The following is a 21,609-nucleotide window of genomic DNA, read 5'->3' as shown; positions in this document are numbered from 1 at the left end:
TAAAATATATTCGTTATTTAAATAATTTTAATATTTTTGTAATTGTAAAAAATCTTTGGTTTTATTTTTTTGTTTGATGAAAAAATATTTAATAGAAATATATATATTAAAATAGAAATATAATAAAATTATAAAGAACAAATTATTGAAAATTAGAATATAAAGTTTTTAATTTAAATATGTTATATTTTATAACGGCCGGAGAGAAGATAAAAAAATGGTTTTTTATATATTTGTAAAATAAAAAGTAAATTGATATCAACTATGGGGAAAATATTTGTTAATATTTGGATATTATTTTATTTTCTTCTTTTTTCTTTTTAAATAATTTTTAAATAGAATTTAAGGTCAGCGTTTGATCTCATTTCTCTTTTCCAGAATTAAATATTGTATAAATTGACAAGCGAGAAAAAGCAATATTTGGAATTTTTTTAATATATATGTAATTCCAAATTTAAATAAAAATATTTTATAACGAACGAAAATATTTTATAATTATGACATTATCAGTATTGACACATTTCAACTAATCTCTAATGAAATCACACTAATGAAAGATTTCTCATATAATATTATATCTTTTCTTATTTGTGTGCCAATCTTTCTTTACATTTTTATAGCCTCTATTTTATCTATATTTATCTCAACTTTATTGAAATACTTAAAATAAAGTGGAATGAGTAAAATATTTTGCCATGAGGAAAGAATCAGCTTAATCAGCTGAGCGACAAAAATCAATATGTCCTAAATTATGAAACTAACAGATGACAGACTAGTACACGTGTACTGCAGTTATAAATATGAATGTGCGAACTCTATGTGATACCATTGATCAAGTTTAATTGCCTATAAATTCAAATCTACGTTTTTATGTTATGATTTGATTATTTATTTGTATTCTAATAAAAGATCTCCAGAATACATTACTGAAGTATTATATGTATTATAAAATAATAATAACGATTATAACAAATTAGTGATAAGATTAAATTATCACTTTTACACATCTATCGTTTTATAGATTTCAAAAAATGGTTAATAGACTCTCGGATAAAGAGAGAGAGACATTAGACATTGAAAATCCGATGTCTATTCTAATTGCGCAATATATAATTATAGAAGCGGCAGTTTATAATTCAATATTTCATTTTGTGTAAACAAGAATCCGCAAAATTAAACAACAATTGAATCATGTTGGCGCATCAAATTTGTTGTTTGATTTCAACGAGTCATCATAATTTGTAAATGGCGTACATGTTATATGCACGTGCAAAGAGAGAAAGAGAAAAAGGAAGAGAACTATTCATCTCAGCCTTTCGTAAACAGATATAATGTATAATATCAGTCGACTGTAAGAAATTTAATATTTGTCATGGCTTTCGCTCAAAAAGGAAGAAATTGTCTTTCGACGCGATCAAATACGCCGCCAACTGTGTAAATTCTCTCGATGTAACCATTTAATTGATTTATTAACGGATAAATCGTATAGAATCGTCAAGGTTCTCTTGTTTTTTTTTGTCGAATGCAAAATTCGATGTTATAACTCCCAAAATTACAAAAGAATAATGTTTTTCATATTATCTAGATAAGAGTATTGATACCTGATTATTGACGAATTTTCCAATAATATTTGTTCTATAATAATCTAAGAATCATTAATCTATGTATGATGATAACAAAAGTAAGGATCACTTCTGTTATCGCGGGAGTGGAAATGATAATAAATAAGAGAGCGAAGTTGTGTCGGGAGTAGGATAAATCCACGAGTGTCCCAACGGCGAAGATCATCGTTAATCCACGATACGGCGATCTCTCTTGTTTGTATAAGCCCCCACGATAATTTATTCAGCGGGCAAAACTACGCGATTACGTTTCTATTAGGATATAGGCATCGACGGCGTCCTCGAGGGTGCTGTAACCGCCGTCCCAAGTGGCTCCTACGGGAATTTCACTTATCGTTAGCACCGACCGTGTTGTCCCCGTGCTCGTTTCCCCTTTTTTTTCGAGTCCTCTCAAACGTGTGGCCGTCGTCGTCGCTGCCGCCGGTGACAGTGTTAAAAAAACATTTCCCGGCGTTTCCGAAGGGAATAAATAACCCTCCGTGCCGTCGAAAGGCCGTCCTGCAGTCCGCCTCGTAATTTTCGGGCCAACAACGGGTCACTGACTCCCGTAATCAACGCGTCCACTGCGTTTGATCGTATGTATCCTAGCTGTATCGCAGTAAATCTATCTATCTACAATCTACGTTGTACCGGAATCGCCGGACGACCTCTCAGTCATAAATCCCGCGGCGAGTATGAAGTCAAGTTTTTCCGTGAGGAATTTTTTATTTTTTCAAACATCTGAGAATGTAAAGAAATCGTTTCAATTTCTCGTATTACCGAACCAAGTAAAATTTATTCGTTTTAATTTCATATAAATTATTGAATTCAGTTAACGTCGCAATGTTGAATTAGCGCTATATTTTTTATTCACATTTTTCTTAAGGAGATTATCGCCATTTCTTAGTCAATATGCAATTAAAATTTTTTAAATTGTATTAAAAATATATTAAGCGATTAAAACATGCAAATGTCTGAAGTTAAGAAAAAATATTTACGATAGAGATAAGGTCTTGCGTATATTTCTAGTATAAAATTCTATACATTTTTAGAATTAAACATCTTCAAAACGGTTTGATAAAAATCAACGAAATTTTAAAAAATATTTATTTAATCAACTTTCGTCTATCATATAAGTATTATAGACTTATTTTATCCAACGCGCAAATTCCCTTAATTCACATTTTAAAAAAATCCAATATAAACGAAAAGCGCAGCTTTCTTTTCCGTTCTTTACGGTTTTTCTTTGAACACTAGTATCTTCGGTGTGAAAGAACATCCGGTGGTTCCGGGCACTCTGTGCATCCACATACATTGTTCTTGATTCTCCGGGAAGAGTTTTGGGGACCGCGTTACGAATTTCCGCCGCGTTACCGGAGGGGCGAATCCTCGGGATAGGGGCGATGGGGCGTGCGTCGAGGATGGTGCACCGGCCGATGCGATTCGGTTAGGATCCCGCAATTCCGCGAGTCCTTTTCGGGGGTTTCGTGAAGAGTTGAGGGGCCCCTCTCCGTGTTTGTGTGCACGGAGGTCACGGCAGACCATATGGTGTCGCGTGCTGCGGTCACCAGACCGTGCAGCAGCAGTCGGGGCCAGCAGCCCCCTTTTCAAAGGTCTTTCGTACCCGTCTATGGTCATGCATAGTCCGTGCATCGCGCCTGGCCCGGCCCGGTCCGGCCCGATCCGGCCCCCCGGGCGTACCGATGGTTTCACACTAATTCGTGGCTTCGTGGAATTTCCTAGGAGCCTCTTGGCCTGCCGATCCTTTCCGATATAGCGTAGCAAGAGGCTGCCCGCTGCCGTGTAAGTGGCACGAATTTACACGCGCCACTCGTTCGACCGCTGCCTGTTTCGATGGTGCGATGGACCGCTTTTTTCGCACGCCGCATTAACATTTAATACGGCCGTATCGTATAGTTGCATATATTTTACGCATTGCCCTTATGGTCCGCGTCCGCGTTTCTGTGATATTCCCGCATTTCATGTTGTAAGATTTATTATCTGCGCTCGAAAGAACTCGAGGCGAATCGATAGTGTATAGTTTGATGCTTATAGGTATATTTGATGCTCACGAGACGCATGCAATCGTTGCAGCGCGCGCGCGCGCGCGCGCGCGCGTGTGTGTGTGTGTGTGTGTGTGTGGCTCGACTTAATTTTGTAATAAGCAATACTGGTTTTATCCGAGGGCAGGTGTTTGTTTCGGATATTCATAATTGGTGGTATTTTTAAGGTTTTGCACGTCTTTCTTGCGTATATCATTAAATGTACGCAAGGTGAGGGTTATTCATTTATATTATGTTATATCTTGTTTCTTATGTAAAGTTGGTAAAATTCGTTTTTTTTTTATTTTTTAATCATAGCAAACTATTCAAGAATAAGATTTCGTTACATATACCTCTGTGTTACTCATGTTATCTATATACATATATAAATATTTTTCCTCTTCATGATGCGATACGTTCTGATGTACAGTTTAACGCTCGTTTATTTACGGCCTCTTACCAGTATATATCGAATTATAGCAAAGTAATTAAGGAGTTTTTAAATGCACTTTCAAAATCAAATTGCAGGTTTTACGTTTTAATTGCCTCGTAAGATTCACAATTCCCGGTTTATTCTTGTTTTTGTCTCTCACAACTTTGTCTGCACAAAACGAAAATATCTTTGATGAAAACTGAGAGAGAAACGAGCCATTTACTTATTAATGAATAAGTCCCTTAAACGATCTTAACTCTTTTATCCTTCTGATCGTGCCGACGGAGTATTTCGTGCGTTTAATTACGCGACGAATTTCGATCGCATTTTATTATCCGCGTGTTTCTTGAAGTTCTCGACGAAAGATTCGCTTCTCTTTTATATCTCTTTTACCTCCGATGTTAATTCGGCGGAGAGATTTCGCAAATTAAACACCCACGTACACACACAACAATGCAGTTTTCAATCAAGTAAATTTAATTAACTGTAAATAGGACAAATAACTAGTAAAAATTAATAATAAAAATTAATAATAAAAATTAATAATAAAAATTAATAATAAAAATTAATAATAAAAATTAATAATAAAAATTAAAAGATCAAGGGATTATTTTTTTATTATAATTTTTATCGAGTAGGTACAAAGCAATTTATTATATAATGGCGGAAACAAATCATTCATTTGAATTTGACTTAATGATTTTCTAAGCAGTAAGTCGTAAAAAAATTTGTACGATAAAATAAGTATTCTGTGAGAATAAGTTATTTCGTTTTAAGGCCACAATCGTTGAATATTCGGTGAATTTCGTTAATATTGATGTTTTCACGCTGACGTCGCGACGAACGCGAGGAACGCCATATCATTTATTTAATCACGTACCTCGTGCTTTGTAATAATCGGTTGCGCTCATCTCGAAAACAAAGTTGAATCCTGTTTAAGAGGCGCCGTGAAGTCCGACGCTCCCGCCCTTTATATATGAGATTATACGACTGACTCTTTTGGCATTACATGCATTCTTCGAGGAATCTCAAATCATAGACTCTAGTCTTTCGAAGATCGTTTAATATTGGGTCGTCCGGAAAGTTCGTGCCGCAAAAGGTTTAAATTTAATAAATGAAATTAAAAATTTAAATCTTCTGCGTTTCAATTTTCCTTCAAAATCGGCACAAACTTTCCGGACGACCCAATATATGCATGAAAAACGGAAAAGTGATTCTTGTTTTATATATCGATCGATCTTCTACGATCGAAACGTGAGAGAAAGAAAAACATTTGCTAATTTCTTTAGGATATCTATCTATCTAAAGATTTTAGATATGTTTCTATTTTTATATTTTTAATTGGCTCGATAAAGTTTGAGTTATATAGCCAATAATTTTTGAGAGATAAAAATGAGAGGAAAAATAATTAATTTTAAATTAATCGAAAAATCCATTAAGGAAAGATGGTTCAGGAAAGTAGATTTAGGGCATTATTTGTAACGAAATCTCCGTGTTTAATATTTGGAAGCAAGAGAAGACCGATTTTATTCTTGACTTGATAATTTACACAGCGGGAGGAGATAATCACGATGATTGCGTAACACGAAGCCGCGCGTGATGCGTGGGGAATTATTTATCAGTGGCCGAGAGAGAGAGAGAGAGAGAGAGAGAGAGAGAGAGAGAGAGAGATTTTATCGAGTGTGAAATGATGTCGACGAATAGCACACCCTGGAATCTCTCCATGACTTGTATCGCGCGCGCGGATCCGACAGGAATATGTCCTGTCTCGTCAGCGAATCAATTATCGAGAATCGCGTGCGAGGCGAGCCCGGCGGAAGAAGGTGAAAGAAGAGGAAGAGAGCGGTGCGGGGCGGAAAGAGAAGCGGCTCGTTGCTAGAGACGTTGGTTGAACGTTGTTTGACGGGCACCTGTTGCTGGTGGCACACCAACGAATATCTACCTCTCCTCTCTGCAATGTGCACTCTCGTCCGACCACACTGTTCCTCTCGTCTCCTCTCTTTCTCCTTCTCTTGCTTCGCTCCGGCTTCGTCCTTTCGTGGCGCACGCTATTTTACTCCCCCCCCCTCCCTCCCCCTGCGTGCCATTGCACTTGTTTGCTTGGTTACCTTGTGTTTCTTTCATGTACGAGAAAATGAGAAGGACTCCTCGCGTTGGAGAAAGCTGTAAAAGAGACAAAAGAGAAATGACAAGTTCGTAATTTGTATGAAATCTAGAATGGATCTTACACCGATCACGGGCTTACTTACCTTATTCTTGCGTTTCCATTGCGGGTTACGCTATTAAATTAAATGGCTATCATTGCTCGGCGGAGAGATTTAGTATGCTTTTTAGCCGCCTTCATACATTATTATCGGAAATATCGGCTGACGTAACGCTAGTAGCATTTGCGCACTCGTGCTAAGAGAAATTCAACCTTTTTTTTTTTAATATCCATAGCGCATGTTTCGTCACGGCAATAGCATGCTGAGGTTGTAATTTCGCGTGTTGAAACCATGCAAGTGCGTTTCGCGATCAATCGGCTGGTCGCTTATCGGAATCAGTAAGTGGTTCGCGTCGTGGTATTGTTCGGATCCTTTTGTACCTCGATCTCATCCTTCTTTCTATTTTTTTCTTTCACTGATTTCCGCGACGGCACGTGCACGCTCTCTCTAGATACGCTGACAATTTTATTACTAGCTAAGTAGACTAACAGTACCCACCGCGATTACAATGGACCGTATATGTCACCAGAGTCTAAGAGATAAAAATTATTCCATAGTGAATATGTATGAATAACACGGATACATGACAAATGAATTAAGTCGACATTTAATTTATTTCAATTTTGCGTTATGCAGTTAACGAAAATTTTTCCGGCACATGAGCGAGTCATATTTTAATGGTATTTAGGAAATATGGAACTTTTCTACTGAGTTTGGCGTATTAAAACTGAGTCATGATAATGAGAACGAATTTTAGATGGTCTTGCAGAGAAATATATTTGCGTTTCATCACATCTTATTTGCGAACCACGGGGAGAGTGTGCCATTTGCATTCCGATTCGGAAGTTGCAATGGCACGCGAGATGCATACGGTAAAGTCGCATGCGGATATTCGTCATTTCGTACAAAGACGTAATTGTGTGATATTACAGTGCGAGCGAATTGATCTTTTCTTTTTCGAAAAGAGAAATTACCGTTGCATTTCAGGAAATTATAGCCTTACGAGATATCTGCGAGGGTATCGATGCCATTGCTCGCGAGGATCTCGGTTTTACTCTCTCCCAATAATAATCTTTGAATACGTATGCTTCAATTATTACATATCTCTTTGTAGCGATTGTATCTCTTGTAGCGATGTTACATCCATAGAAAAGATTCTAAACGTAAAAATATACGATCTTGAATTTATGTGCTATTCCTCTTAGAAAGGATTTATAATAATGAGAGAAAAAAGATTTTTTACATAAATTGATCTTATCGTAACTTTATGCGATTATAAAAGTAAGAGTATTAAAATTAGATCAATTCTTATTCTCTTCCCTAGAATAAATAAGATTAACTTGTCTCTTAAGAAAATATAAATCAATCTTATTTAATTCAAGAAAGAAAAATAAGAAATTATATTGATCTAACTTTAATACTTGCTTTATTTCTATATCGTGATAAAAGATTAAGTATCTTAAGAATATTTTTTATCTTATTATCAGGAATCCTTTTGAAGACGAAACGTTTCCAATGTCTCAATAGATTTCTTCATTATGTGTGTTTTCATCCTTTTGTGGGTGTGAATTTCTCACCGATAAAATCACTTTATTCACAACTCCTACTATTATCGCAGCTTTTCCGTCACTCATCTCGTCCTTCTCGCACGCGCGCGTCTCGTGCAAACTCGCCGCAGTGTACAGAGTACACAGAGCGCCTCGGGTTTATAGAGTGAGTTGTCGACTTACACCGGGTAAACCACCCGGCCGACGGGCTGACGGTGGTTGTTGGGGCGGTAGGATCGGTTTGGATGAAGAGCCGGAGAGGAGAGGAAGAGAGACCGCGGATGCGATCTATACACATATTTTCTGCCTTCGAGCACGTCGGTATCACATACACTTACCATTGTTTGTCCGCACAAATTAATTCATCGCCACTGTAGAAACGCGTCGTGGGAAACCGATTAATCGCCGATAAAAATCAAAAGAAAATAAACAGAGAAATTTTATTTATTTCACGCGAAGACAAATCTTTTATTATCTTTACAAACAGTTTAATTGTATCTTTAAACGATTAGAAATAATTCTTTAACTTTTATATTTCCGTTATATATTTCCACAGACGTGCGAAGGTTGATTGCATTTAGTAATTTATATATATATCGTAAGAACTAAGTGCTACTAATGTGTATTAATTTAGATATATCGTAGCAAAAACCGTTAATGATTACGTAAATTCTATTAATAAATCTTTTTATCGATTCTCACATTGAACTTCGCGCGGAAGCGTAATATCAGATTCTCGCCTTGCGTTCATCGTTTGTCAATGCCTCGTTACACACCGAAGTGAATTTTATTCTAATACGGAAGGATAGCCTATTGTAGCATTACAGATTACAACGATGTACCATACATCGGCGGCCGTTGTTGGGCCGCGGAGTATGCGAAATACCGTGCAAGCCGACCAAAATGCACGCGTGAGCGATAGTTTACGGTCATTGTGGGATTATCGCGATAAATTATTGCATGTATCGCAACTGCGCTTATCGGTATGCCGATAGTATTAATTGGGTCGTCGAGATTATTACCGGGAATGTATCAATAATAATTACTAGCTTGCCGGGGTGGAAAAGGATTTCCCTTGCAATCATAATCGACCACCTTCGAAAAGGAGCTCTCGCAAATAATCTATATAATTATATTTTCGTTTATCGAAGCCGTCATACGCAAACGCTAAATTGTGTTGAAACTAAACCAATAACCAAAATTATTTATGATTAATTATTTATTAAAGTGCCCGATACATTTTAACTAATTAATGAATAAAAATTTAATTAACATTATAATAATATGACAATTAATATAATATCAATTTAATGTAAAAATATTATCAGTGGCAATATTTATTCATTTTGTATTATACAGAAAGGATGATTACTGAAGTGTCTAAAAATTTAGCTAGACATAGATTTGAAAATAGTTTTGTTGAATGATTAAAACAGTTATATAGGACACTCAAACTGGTTGCTACCAAAACTTTTTACAGTGTTGCTCATTAGGTTTGAGATTCCTTTGTAATTATTTTGATGTATCAACAAGATTATTTTCAAACTTGTATCTAGTTAAATTTTTAGATACTTCAACAAAATCGTTCTTTCCGTGAATTCTCATTACAACAAAATCTCAAACGTTAACACGCAAATGGCGTACTTGTACAAGATAGATTTGAGAATTTTTTGCGGTACATTAGGGGGGACATTAAGAGATATTATCGTTGCGTTGTGCGAAGGGTTGAAAAGTGGCCCATACGGCCAGTCCTATGGATGGTTGAGTTTTTCATGGCGCGTACAATATTTAATGATCCCGTCCACTTCTACCGCCCTTTCATCGGCCACCGACGCGTACGATTAATCTATTACCTTCGACTAGCACGAAATTTCGAGTGGCTACTATCTACCGCCGCCCTTCCAAGGGTCACGTGGCCCGCACGCGGGGTATTCTACTCCAGTGGATACTCGTCATATATCCTGCGATCGTTTTCATGGGAGATTAACGACCGCGATGAGAACTCCGAGCCAATTAACATATCAATGACATTAAACGGATTCTCCCATTCCGATCTTCTTCTAACTTGTTCGTATCAGCGTACGAATATATTTCTGTATGAAAGAAATAAAAATCTTGGTGGTTATCAGCTTTTTATTAATATTTTACCTTTGTAATATTTAATTAATTTTATTTTGGTTTTATATTTTACACCAGAGATGCAACAGTAATTAATTAATTAAAAGATTGATATAACTATAATAAATGTTCAAAGTTCAAAGTATAATCCAAGCAGATAATTCGGGTAAGATGACCATACGGAAAAGATTTGATTACAGACTCTCAAAAGACTACAAAACTCTTTTATTTAGCAATTATTAGAAAAATTACAACCTATATCTTCCTGCATCTTTCCTGCACTGGAAAAAAATTCACAAATTTGATTAAATATTTGTTTAGATAGTACCAATAGAACCATTTATTTACAGTAAATAAATATTTGTTTAATTAAAAAAAATTACACTTCATTTAAGTATTATTTTTTTAAATCGAATAAATATTTATTTTCTGCAAGCAATTAGTTCCATTGGTACTAAATATTATTCAAATTTCGTTAATTCTTCTTTCATTGTGGTCATAATGTCCGGGTTTATTCTATTTTATTGTGTTTCTTCTGATAGCTTGAGATACATATAATACGTTACATAAAATGTTCAATGTTAAATTAAGGGACATACAGCGTGAGTAATTTTTCCCCGGAGGGATAAGCTCTTTTTTTTCGCGAGCAATTGAGGCGTGTGAAGATTTCGGTATTGCGTACGTCCATATATCTCTTCATTGACCATGTACACCGAGTCGCGTGTGTGTGTTTGTTCTACATGCGTGGCAGTGTTTGCTCGATGCGTAGAGCTCAGCCGAGGGTGCGGGATGATACGAGCCAAATCGAGCACCACCCAAGTGTGCTTCATTTGTGGCGTAGCGGGCTGTGAAATTCGGGGATACCGCTTTCACTCTATCTTCAATCGTCTCTCTCGAGCCGCTACCCCTCGATGGTTCATGATGATTTGTCGGCTGTCTGACCAGACGTTATCGAAAATTCGCGAGCAATCTTCCGCGATGATACCGATCTGGGGTCTTGCAGAGTTTATGCAAAACCCGATGTGTTACGTGAAGCGAATTATTTGTACTATGTCAGGTATATTTGTACTATGTCGGATGTACGTATGAGTATATATCGGTCCAACATGTACACTGGAATTTCAATGAGTTACGGATAAATTTGTTATATTTCTCTCATGCAACGGATATGTAGATGATGCAGAGTTTAGCGAGTAAATTGCGTTTACGCGTCAACAACTGAATATTCCTTGAAATTCCATCCTGATGATATTTCCCACAAAATTACAGCACCTACGATAAGTCGAGTATAGAAATAAAAATGTAGATTATTCCGAGATGAAAAGAGCGACTGTATGAATTTCAAAATAGAACTGTAGGTATAGTGCGAATAATTAAGGATCCGACAACCGTAAAATATTCGACTCCCTCGCGACTGACACGGCTTCGCAGGTTATAATCCGTCGGAAAATATAAAATGACAGCTCCGTCGGAGCATAAAACCAACAGGCCTGGAGCGGAAAGGTAGCGGCAGGTCGTTCTGAAAATCGAATATATACGGCCCCGCGGGGATGAAGCGGCCTTCCCCCTTATTCAGGGAGGTTTCGTGCTGGCAGAAAGCCGCGAGATCGTGTGTGCAAACAGCCCCCAGAGCAAACAAGCCCTGCACTCCATAGTGAGCTTATATTATCTGTTTCGACGTGTACTTAAGGGATGCGGCGTCTCTTAAATCTTTCCCTAGTAACTACATTTGCCTTGCGCGTTAGGCGTTTAATTACTTTTCGCACACATCGCGTTATGTTACGTTGAGGATATAATTGGTTTTAAGATTTACAATTTACATTTTACAATTACTTGAGAGAACTCGAAAAGTAATAATTTATTCATTAGACAAGTAGTTCACGTCAAATAAATTTATATCAATAGCATAAATTTTTATATTTTGAAAATTATTTTTATACTATTGTAATAAATGAGCAAATGAGAGCTAAATAAGAAGTTAGCGTTAATAACTTTAACATTAATAACATTAATAAATTAACAGTATATTTCTTACATAAAATTAAAATTAAATATTAATTCCATTTTTTTTAAATTTTTATATCTTGAAAATTTCTTTTGGAATTAGAAGGACGTTTTTTTCTCGTTAAGTATTAGACATGGGTATCATGTTAGGTCAACGACCTAGGAAATACCGTTTCCATTTTTTGGCCTGTATCCTTGATTAACTTGGAGCTCCAGACGAAGTTATGCGGTCTCATCTTTCCCGGTTATCCTTTTCCATCGATGTGCAGTGTCACGCCTACGAGACCCTTGAAACTATCCTTGCGATACACGGGAAAAACTGATTAGAATTTTATTATCGCGAACGGCGGTGAGAGAAAAAAGGGGGGAAAACCTACTCTCGAAGAGCAGCATATGGCGCGACTAGCGAAGCCTCTCTCTCTCTCTCTCTCTCTCTCTCTCTCTCTCTCTCTCTCACACTCACATACGGCTTTTGAAGTTTCGGGGATGAAAGAGGCCGCCGTTCTTGAGTTTACTTGACTCTTGTGCCTCCCCCTCGGCCCCGAGGATTCTCTTCGAGGATACCCGTCTCTTGCTCCGCTTCTTCCTTCCTCCTCCTTCCGTAGAGACCTTACTCACGAAACGAGCTACAATCCCTCGTTCTATCCCTCCGGAGTGCCCCGGAGTTGTCTTTTGGAGTCTCGGAACGACTACCGTTACGGAAGACGTTGGCCAAACATCCGTGTGAATCCTTCAGTCGAGCTAGAAATGCTACCGATGAGAACAAGCGAGCGGAAAAACAGGAATTTTTTTCAGAATATTTCTAGAAATTGATCTCGTCTTAATGCATTATAAATAATAATTGTTACTCTCTAAATCTGACTCAGTAGATAATCACTGATATCAATCTCAAGTATATCACTGGGTGATTCAATAAAATTCAGTTGAAAAATGGAACAAGCAGTTTGAGCATATTTTATATATAATTGAAATATTGATATTTGCACGTCAGTTTTACCACATACGTCGAATACACTAAAGTAAGATTAGGTTAGGAATTTCACGTTTCATTGATTAAATTTTACTGTGAATTGATTGATTATCCAGTGATATATACTTGGATATATATATGGACTATACTGACATCAATGATTAATCATTGATTCAGATTTAGAGAGTAAGCAATTCTTACGTGTAATTATTCTATGTGTACAAAAATTCGCTGAGACGAAATGTAACATGCGTTAAGATATAGATACCATTGATCCTTGTAGCGATATTACAAGAGCAGGGATATGTTTTAGTAACAATCGGGGGTTCTCGAAAGGGACAAAGATACGAGCTTGGTCTTGGTAACATCGAAGGGCTCTAGGCGTATATATCGAGCCGCAGGAAGTTGTCCCGGGATTCTTTCGCGTCGCTCTCCCTCGGTAACTTAAGGGTCCCATTTCGTGAAGTGGTTTCCTTCCTCCTCCTTCTCCTGCGTGCTCGAACTAATAGAAATTTCGGAGCTCGGTACCTTCGCATTCGGGTAATGCACCCTAAGTACTACCATATAAGATAACAGTAAGTAGGGCGAACCTCGGGACGACGGATAACGTCTCGCCTTAACGTCGCGTCGCGCGGTTTTAGTCACTGTGAGTTAACGCGTGTCGGGAGTGCTTAATAATTTAGGACACGCGGGCGGCGCCTTTGGCGTCGCTCGCGTAATCGCGAATCAAGGAGAAGAACGAATTGCCGAAACTGATGGATTTGTTTGGCGACGCGTTACAACTCCTCGTTACATATCGATGGCTTTCGAGCTGCGATATTACTTCCGTTTGCGAGACACTAATGTTGTATCATAAGCGAAGACTGATATGAATTGTCGTGGATAGTGTTTCGTGGTGGTTTGGTATTTCTCTCCCGAGTATCGACTATAGTTCGACTCTCGGGACATGCACTACGTACACTATACACAGGATGGGTAGACTAAGCGACGGAGGTTGGTACTAAATCTCACCCTAAAGCATCCCTACCGAGCCACCCCTAACTACGCTACTAGTGCTCCTGCCGCCCCTCGTTCAGTGTCTCGCATTGGCGTAGGACAGGGCGCTTTGCTGTTATATCAAGATATCGATATGTGTTATTTATTTTCATCTATTTTTCATGAATTATTTCCGTGAATTTTTTTTCTGTTTCATCAGATAATAATAGAAATTTAAAACTTCTAGAAATTTGATATATGACCGATTTCTTAATCATAAGGAATAAAATTTAGAGAATTTAAAGAAATTTCATAAATTGTTCGAACGACTACTCGGTTACAAATTTTTAGGCAGAAGAGAGGAAATCGTTAGTGTAGAAATTAAATGAAAAAACGGCAGATTTAGGCACAGTCTTCTTGTAATGCGGATTGCCGACCGTCGAGCAAAGGACCGATAAGATATTTTGAGCAGAAATGGAATGCGCGATAAAGAAAAATAGAACGTTATATATAGAATTTGTTCGATATGGTACTTGGCTTTCGTCTCCTTTTCAAGATATCTTTCTCAGTTTGTACATGTTTGTTCGCATACGTTAGTATGCGAAATTTACAGTGGCTATTGTTGCGACCATGTCGTGCAGTGATCGAGATTCGTTAGTCGATCTATATTTGGACAAATCGATTGACGAGGAAATACACCACTATCCAGGCCTCTATTAAGGCTAATCGGGATTAATCTCGCGAATCTTACAACACGAGAATGCTTCTGTTCATGTCCGTCCTCGTCCTCGAGGAAATTGAATGGAATTAATTCGAAGGATTACACATGGCAAGTCTGGTAATGATAAACCACTGAGATTCTTCGGGCACGCGCGATTGTGCGTGGGAAAACTTGCTGAATTAATCTCGCTACTAATTAACAAGTACTTTTATAAATAAATTTAAATATTTATTCAAATATCATATATTTATATTTATTTAATTATCTGTTTTATTATAAATATGATATTTGATTTTATTATAATTATCTTATAACCATATCAGAACAAGTCAATTGATCGTTCTACCATATTAGAGATCAATCTGAAAGCCGTTGGCAAAAAAAAAATGAAAAGTCATTTTTGGATTTGTAATATTCATACAATATTGGAGTATTCAAGATAGAGCAGAATAATTCTGAAAGTAAAATTTCACCGTCATGTTAAGTCTGATAATTTTCGAAGGAAGTACTCTACGACGTGAAAGCGTACAGGGTGTTACTTCCATTTACGCCGCTTGGTTAACAAGAGATCAGAATTAAGCCGTAGCTACTCGTCGCACGCTACCGAAAACGATTTCGTTTTCCGTTCGGCTTACGCCAGTGGTGCGGCCTCAACCCACCCCTATATACCCCGTCGCCCTGCAGTTAATGTGTTCCAGGGTGGAACCCTGCCCCCCTCCCACCTTCTCATCCCAATTTCAGTTCTCCTACCACCCGCTCACTCCCCTCCTTCGTCCCTTCGAACTCACCGAACCCGGGATCTCGGCTTTGCCTCCACGAGAGAACGTTTCTCTCTCTCTCTCTCTCTCTCTCTCTCTCTCTCTCTCTCTCTCTCTCTCTCTCTCTTGCTTCCTTGAAATCGCTCGTTCATCTCTCCCTCTCTGTCTTTTTCTCTCTCGTTCTTTCTTCCTTCCTCTGTCTGCTTCTCCCGCTTCCGTTGGCGTGCTACGATCCGCGACTCTCTTTGTTTTAGAAATTAGAAGAGGATTACCGGATCCCCTTTTCAGCTGCGCTGTTATTAACTATTACCTTTTAGCCATTCACCCTCGGACACGATATCCACGAAAGGGTTGTGACGGGAGAAATTAAATCGGTTTCTCGCGAAGGTTTTGCTTCGTCCGCGCTTTTTACCGCGTTTACCTTTCGGCGAAATATCACCGTTTTACTTCCCTTTCGCTGTATAAAGATTATCGCATATGAGTGTAATTATTTCCATCAATTCTCTTTGCTTTTTAGTAATTTCATGCCAAGTAGCATTGATTGGAATTTTATTACTTTTACTTCCACAAGTCTCTTATGAAATGGCAGAAATTAATTTGCCACAAAAGGGGACAATCGATCTCTCTTCTCAAATTATATAAATTTATATATTATATAAGAGATTCTAAACGAATTTTTGCTTACGTGCAATCATTTATTTATGCTAATTTATAAAGATTTTGCCAGCTGCATTATTCAACGTATATCGTATAATGATACCAGTTATGGTTTTAGAGCGCTTGAACTCGCGCGTCGTCGCTCGTAATGCTGCCGACGACGCGGAGACACCAAGTTCCGTTTTCTTGCTGGTCGACGTTTTTGTCGTGTTCCCCCTGTGCGCGTCGCAGGGAGAACGGAGTAGACGAGGAGAATCGACCTCCGACAGCCACGATCTTATTATTTTTTTCACGCTCTCTCGAAAGGGGAATCGTGCGGCGGGGACAACGGCGCAAAGAAGAGAAGAAGAGGCGTCCGGGTCGACGACTCTTCTCTACCTTTCTTTCTTCGTCTCCACTTCTCTCGGATCTTCTCTTTTACTTCTGCGTCTTCTCTTCCTCTCCCTTTATTCGCTTCGTCGTCTTTTACGCGACCTGATAAGGTGTAAAAGGAGCGGAGCCGCCGATGCCGAGGAGGAGGCGCAGTTTACACAGTTGGCCAGGCGAGGTTACCTAATTATTTGTTAGCTGTCCAATGACGAAACGCTTCGAGGCAACGTCGTATCTTTTCTTTCTTTTCCTTCTTTTTCTATTAATTTTTATTATTCACGCGTTTCCTGGTGAAGTTAGGAAAAAATTCTTCGCGCTGCTATTATGTATAACGTTGAAACGATAAAATTCTTGATCATTTAATCTTCTGTTTGGATCAATTTAATTCAAAATCTAATTTACTTTCTTACTGTTATTTTATTAAATATTTTTTCTGACATTCAATGACTTTGTTAATGTAAGGTTTTTTTTTGTGAAACCTTTTTTTTTCTTCATACAGTTGGAAAATTTGTGTTAAATTTAATACATTTTACATGAAACAAATCGATCATTCAAATTTTTGTATTAATTTAACAGATTAGATAAATAATACGTTAGAAAGTAACATAAATATTGTGTAACAATTAACGCAAAACACTGATACAATTTGTAAGCAATCACATTCATTGAAATTAATATTTATAATATATATGTTACATTAACACACTTTATTAATTTTTAACTTAGAATTTGTATTAAAATATATTTAGATGTTATCTGTCTACTTGTAAATTATATTATTTTAACACGACAAGAAATATATTGAAGATTTTCAAATTTAACGTAAAATATTCAAATAACGCAATCACGTTATGTTAAATTTATTATGTTAAATCTGTGTATTTATTCATTATTACACATTGAGAATGTAATGTTTTAAATACACAATAAATTAAATTAAAATTAAATTAAATTAATATTCGGATATATAAAAAATTTGACATAATTTTAAAATTTTAATAAAGTAGACCGTTTTTAATACAAATATAAAATATTTTTAGTAATTTTTTGATCATATTGACTCAAACGATACGATCGTATAATAAATTTGAACAGCAGGTTAATATTTAAAGGTTAATATGACACGTTGATTTCTTATTTTTTTTTTTTCTCTAAAAATGAAAAGAAGAAATGTGAGAAATTTAATCTTCCTTGTAAGAGAAAACATTTCAAAAAATATTGCCGTTTTTGTAACATATTTTCTTTGCGTATTTTATTTCTTCACCAAAATCCCTGACATTATCATCCGGATTGATCCAGTGATGGTCAAAGCGCTTTGCGATTTGATCTGAGAACACCATATGCTACCAATCTTGAGTTAGTCGCGTGGCACGATGAGTAACTTTTGAAATTTACAGCGACTGTATTAACGACAACCAGGGGTGTCGCGAGTGTCACCGAAATCTCCATGGTCCTCGCAGCATCACTGTGAAGTTCTCGAATACGTCGCATTAGAGACACGATCGCCAAAACTTGTGGGGAGGTAAACGCTCTCACGTGAGACCGCCGTGTGATGATCGATACTCGAGTTGCTGCGCGTCCTCTGCTTATCAGCGAGTCGACAAACGCGAAATTGCGTAATTATTTAATTAAATTGTGTCATTATTTGCTACGGCGACTGTGCTCGAAACGGTAGATTGTTTACTTTATTAGTACATTTTCCGATTTGGAACAATTCCAATTTCAGAATTTCGTGCGCTACTTTTGTTCTTGGATATTGTTCTTAGGTTCAATTTTTTATTTTCTGGTTAATTTCCGGTTAGGCTTAACTTGATGATAATGTAAAAATTGTATTTTTCTGGCTATGGTTAATTGCTAAATTGATGGTTTTGTAATGAATAACTTTTAAAGTTACCACTACAAAATTATTAGTTTAGTAATTAATCATAGCTAGAAGAACACAATTTTTTAGCATCAAATTAAGTGAAGTTAAATCCAAACTACAAGTTAATCAAATAATGAAAAAACCGAATCATATTGATATTGTTAGAAGACAGGAGATCCAATTTCTTGAGTTAAATAATATTTTGTTATTAACTGTTATATATATCAAAATGTAAATCAATTTAGCTTCAAAGGAAACAACGTTCTCATATTTAATGCTTAGTAAATAATAAATTAAATTTGAATCAAATTTAATATATTATTATTTTTTTAATTAAATTGTTTTAAATTTAACGCCATTGTTTGTAGTTAAATTAATTATATATTGAATAGGAGCAGTGGTGATTTACAGAAATAATTAAAAATAACTCAAATCGAGTATAATTCATTATATCATTATGAATTTAACGGAGTCCTGATAGCAAAAAATTTATGAGTAGTTATAGAGACATTTACAAACAGATAAAAAGATTCATATTTTCTCCGGTTTCTCTAATATATTTTTTCTCTTTTATATTTAATCAAAGTTCCATTAGAAGAACATGAAAAATTTGAGGAAAAGAATTGACACAACGTGTAAAATAAACAAATATTTTCTACGTGTTTTTGACGAGGGTTCAAAATTATAATGGGTCCTTAATTGGATCATTATCTTTCAAACATAATTTTTCTTATTTCTCCTAAAAATGTTTCGAAAAGCAGGTACAAACAAATCTCAAACTGTGTATTGACACTATGTCGCATTGTGGCGGTTGTCGTTTTACATGATTTTACTGTCGTTACTAGCTTATTTAAAATAGTGTGAATAGCATCTTTATACCTGCACCATTTCAATAGAATGGTCATTTATTTTGACTGTTGACTGTTTGTCGACTGTTACTTTATGGCTCATTATGGCGACAAGTGTGTTCGCACCTTTATCAGGTACAAACACCTTGTTACATTTACACCGCCTATGTTTATCGCTTCTAATTTAATGCGTTTTTACATGAAAATTTCAGAAGAATACATCGCTCTCCTTTTACGCTAATAAAATACCGATTAACCTGCGCCATAAAAGTTGATATTGTTCGCTCGCTCGTACGTTCATGTCTTGAATCAAAATGAGATCAAGTGTCTTCAATAAAGCGGCCGTTCGCAATTGATGTCAATCGTCGCTACATTGTATAATGTCGAACTATTTAGCCACATATAAACGCAAATACTTATATTATGCCATTCCTCCCATCAGAATTTGATTGCCGACTTACAATTGTCATAATCTCTCGTTTATAAACGATTGCATCGCGTCATTAGGTCCAAGTAAAGTCAGGTCAGATATTAATTGGAGGCTCGACGACAATTCCCGGTCGATCGACTCTTTCTTCTTTTTCTCCTCTCTCTCTCTCTCTCTCTCTCTCTCTCTCTCTCTCTCTTTTTAACGAGCTTCGCCTGTCGTATCCGGCGCTCGGGTGAGAGGAAAACTGGAACTCTCGCTCGTTTGCCAAGTGGGTTAGATTAGGTCGGGTGAGGTTAGGTAATTATAAACCTTCGGGCAGTCGCGTGGGTACGACACTAAAATTACTCACGAATATCCGACTAACGAGGCACCTTTGGCGCCACGAGATATCTCGTTTGTCCCCCTCCCTGACAGATTTTCCGAAATCGCGCGCGGTCATTACGGGGTCTTCTTCCGCCGGCATCCCCGCGAGCTCGCACGCGCAACGAAATGAAGATATTCTCGGCCGCGATATCATTAAACTTCGCCGGGCGCGGTAAACAACGCCATTTAACTTCGCGCAAAAGTTAAGCACGCCACCTTAAAATTCACCGACGATCCATTATACAGCTCGGACGAGGCTCGCGCCGAGCTTTTAATTAACTGGGCGTCGGCGAGATCGGACAGTTTCAAAGAAACTCGCAATGGGACTCGTTACAACGGGAACCTGTCGTGAAGTTTTCCTTGTTTTACGAATCACATGAGGGATGTATTTATGCATAATTTGCGATTTAGATATTGGAATATAAATTCTACAAAGATTCGATCGTAACTTTGATTGTAATTTTGATCATATATTTTGTCGTATCTTCGCCCGTAAGTTATTTTTTGGCATGTGTGGGTGGATTTTATTAATAGCGAGATATATTTTGTGTATAGCTTATTTATTACAACAAAATGACATAACTCCGAAAACAAAGTTTTCTAGAAAATGAGTTGGAATTTTTGTGATCATTAAAATTTTGGGGTATTAACCTTAAAAATTGTAGTGTAATAATTTTTAAAATATATTGTTCTTTCTTTCTTTTTTCTTGAAGTTTTCATTCTTTTTTTTTAATTGAAAAATGACAATTCATGTCGTAGCAAATGAGTGATATTTTATTTTTCTTGATACACACGTACATAGAAAAGAAATACCAAATGATATGTGACTTACAAAAACTGTCTTACTGTTTAATTAAAAAAATTTTTGTTTCTACTTCAATAAAAGCGCAACATTTTAAAATTAAAAAGTAAGAAAATTTTCGTAAGTCACATCATTTGGTTATTTTCTAACCAAATTATGATTAGAACAACACAATGTAGTCACAATTTTTTAACAAAATTATATAATAATCAAATTTTGAAACCATCATAATTTTAAATTAAAAAGTAAGAATGTTTTTGTAAATCACATATTATTTGATTATTTTAATCAAATTATGATTAGAACAATACATATATAATCACAGTTTTATTAACAATTTATTATATAACACAGTTTTTATTCTAATCAAATTTTGATTAAACCAACACAATTTTTAAATTAAACAGTGAATATTAAAGAAAGTTTTTGTAGCTCACATAGCACCAAAATAAATGATTATTCACATTAAACATTTCTTTCAATGTAAGGCACTAACGTAAGCAGTAGCAAATCGGAATCTGTTGATTTTCTTAGTGATCACATCTTATACCGCTTAAGCTTTTTGTGAGCCATAGCCTTAATCGCGAAGGGAGATGGAGATATATGGGATAGACTCGATCTCGTCACGACCGCGTATAGTGACGCGTACTCTGAGGGTCGATCCTCTTTGTCCGTCCGTTGTTAGCGCCGCGAAGCTTTTTATCTCGTACGTCACTTTTCCGCGCGTATACGCATACGCACGCACGCATCCACCCACACACGCCTCCCGTTCTCCGGGATTCCGTCCTGCTCTCCTTCGCTCGCTCTCTTTCCGACTCAACAAGTGGACCGATGTTTTCGGCATGGTGCATAGCCTGCGGACAAGAGCAGAGCAAGAGAGAGAGAGAGAGAGAGAGAGAGAGA

General features: G+C 36.7%; 1 protein-coding gene across 1 annotated transcript in view; it reads left to right on the top strand.

The window, feature by feature from the left end:
- LOC108686173 (protein daughterless-like) overlaps positions 1-14,614 on the top strand; it is a 38,926-nt gene extending 24,312 nt beyond the window's left edge. Inside the window, exon 4 of the mRNA XM_018191311.1 lies at positions 14,508-14,614. Within this exon, the coding sequence (XP_018046800.1) occupies positions 14,508-14,614 (107 nt within the window). The remainder of the gene's footprint in view (positions 1-14,507) is intronic.
- Positions 14,615-21,609: the final 6,995 nt, after the last annotated feature.

Source organism: Atta colombica, unplaced genomic scaffold, assembly GCF_001594045.1.
Source record: "Atta colombica isolate Treedump-2 unplaced genomic scaffold, Acol1.0 scaffold166, whole genome shotgun sequence".
Lineage (NCBI taxonomy): Eukaryota > Metazoa > Arthropoda > Insecta > Hymenoptera > Formicidae > Atta > Atta colombica.
Note: the sequence above shows the minus strand (reverse complement) of the source record. Positions and strands in the feature narration are given on the sequence as shown.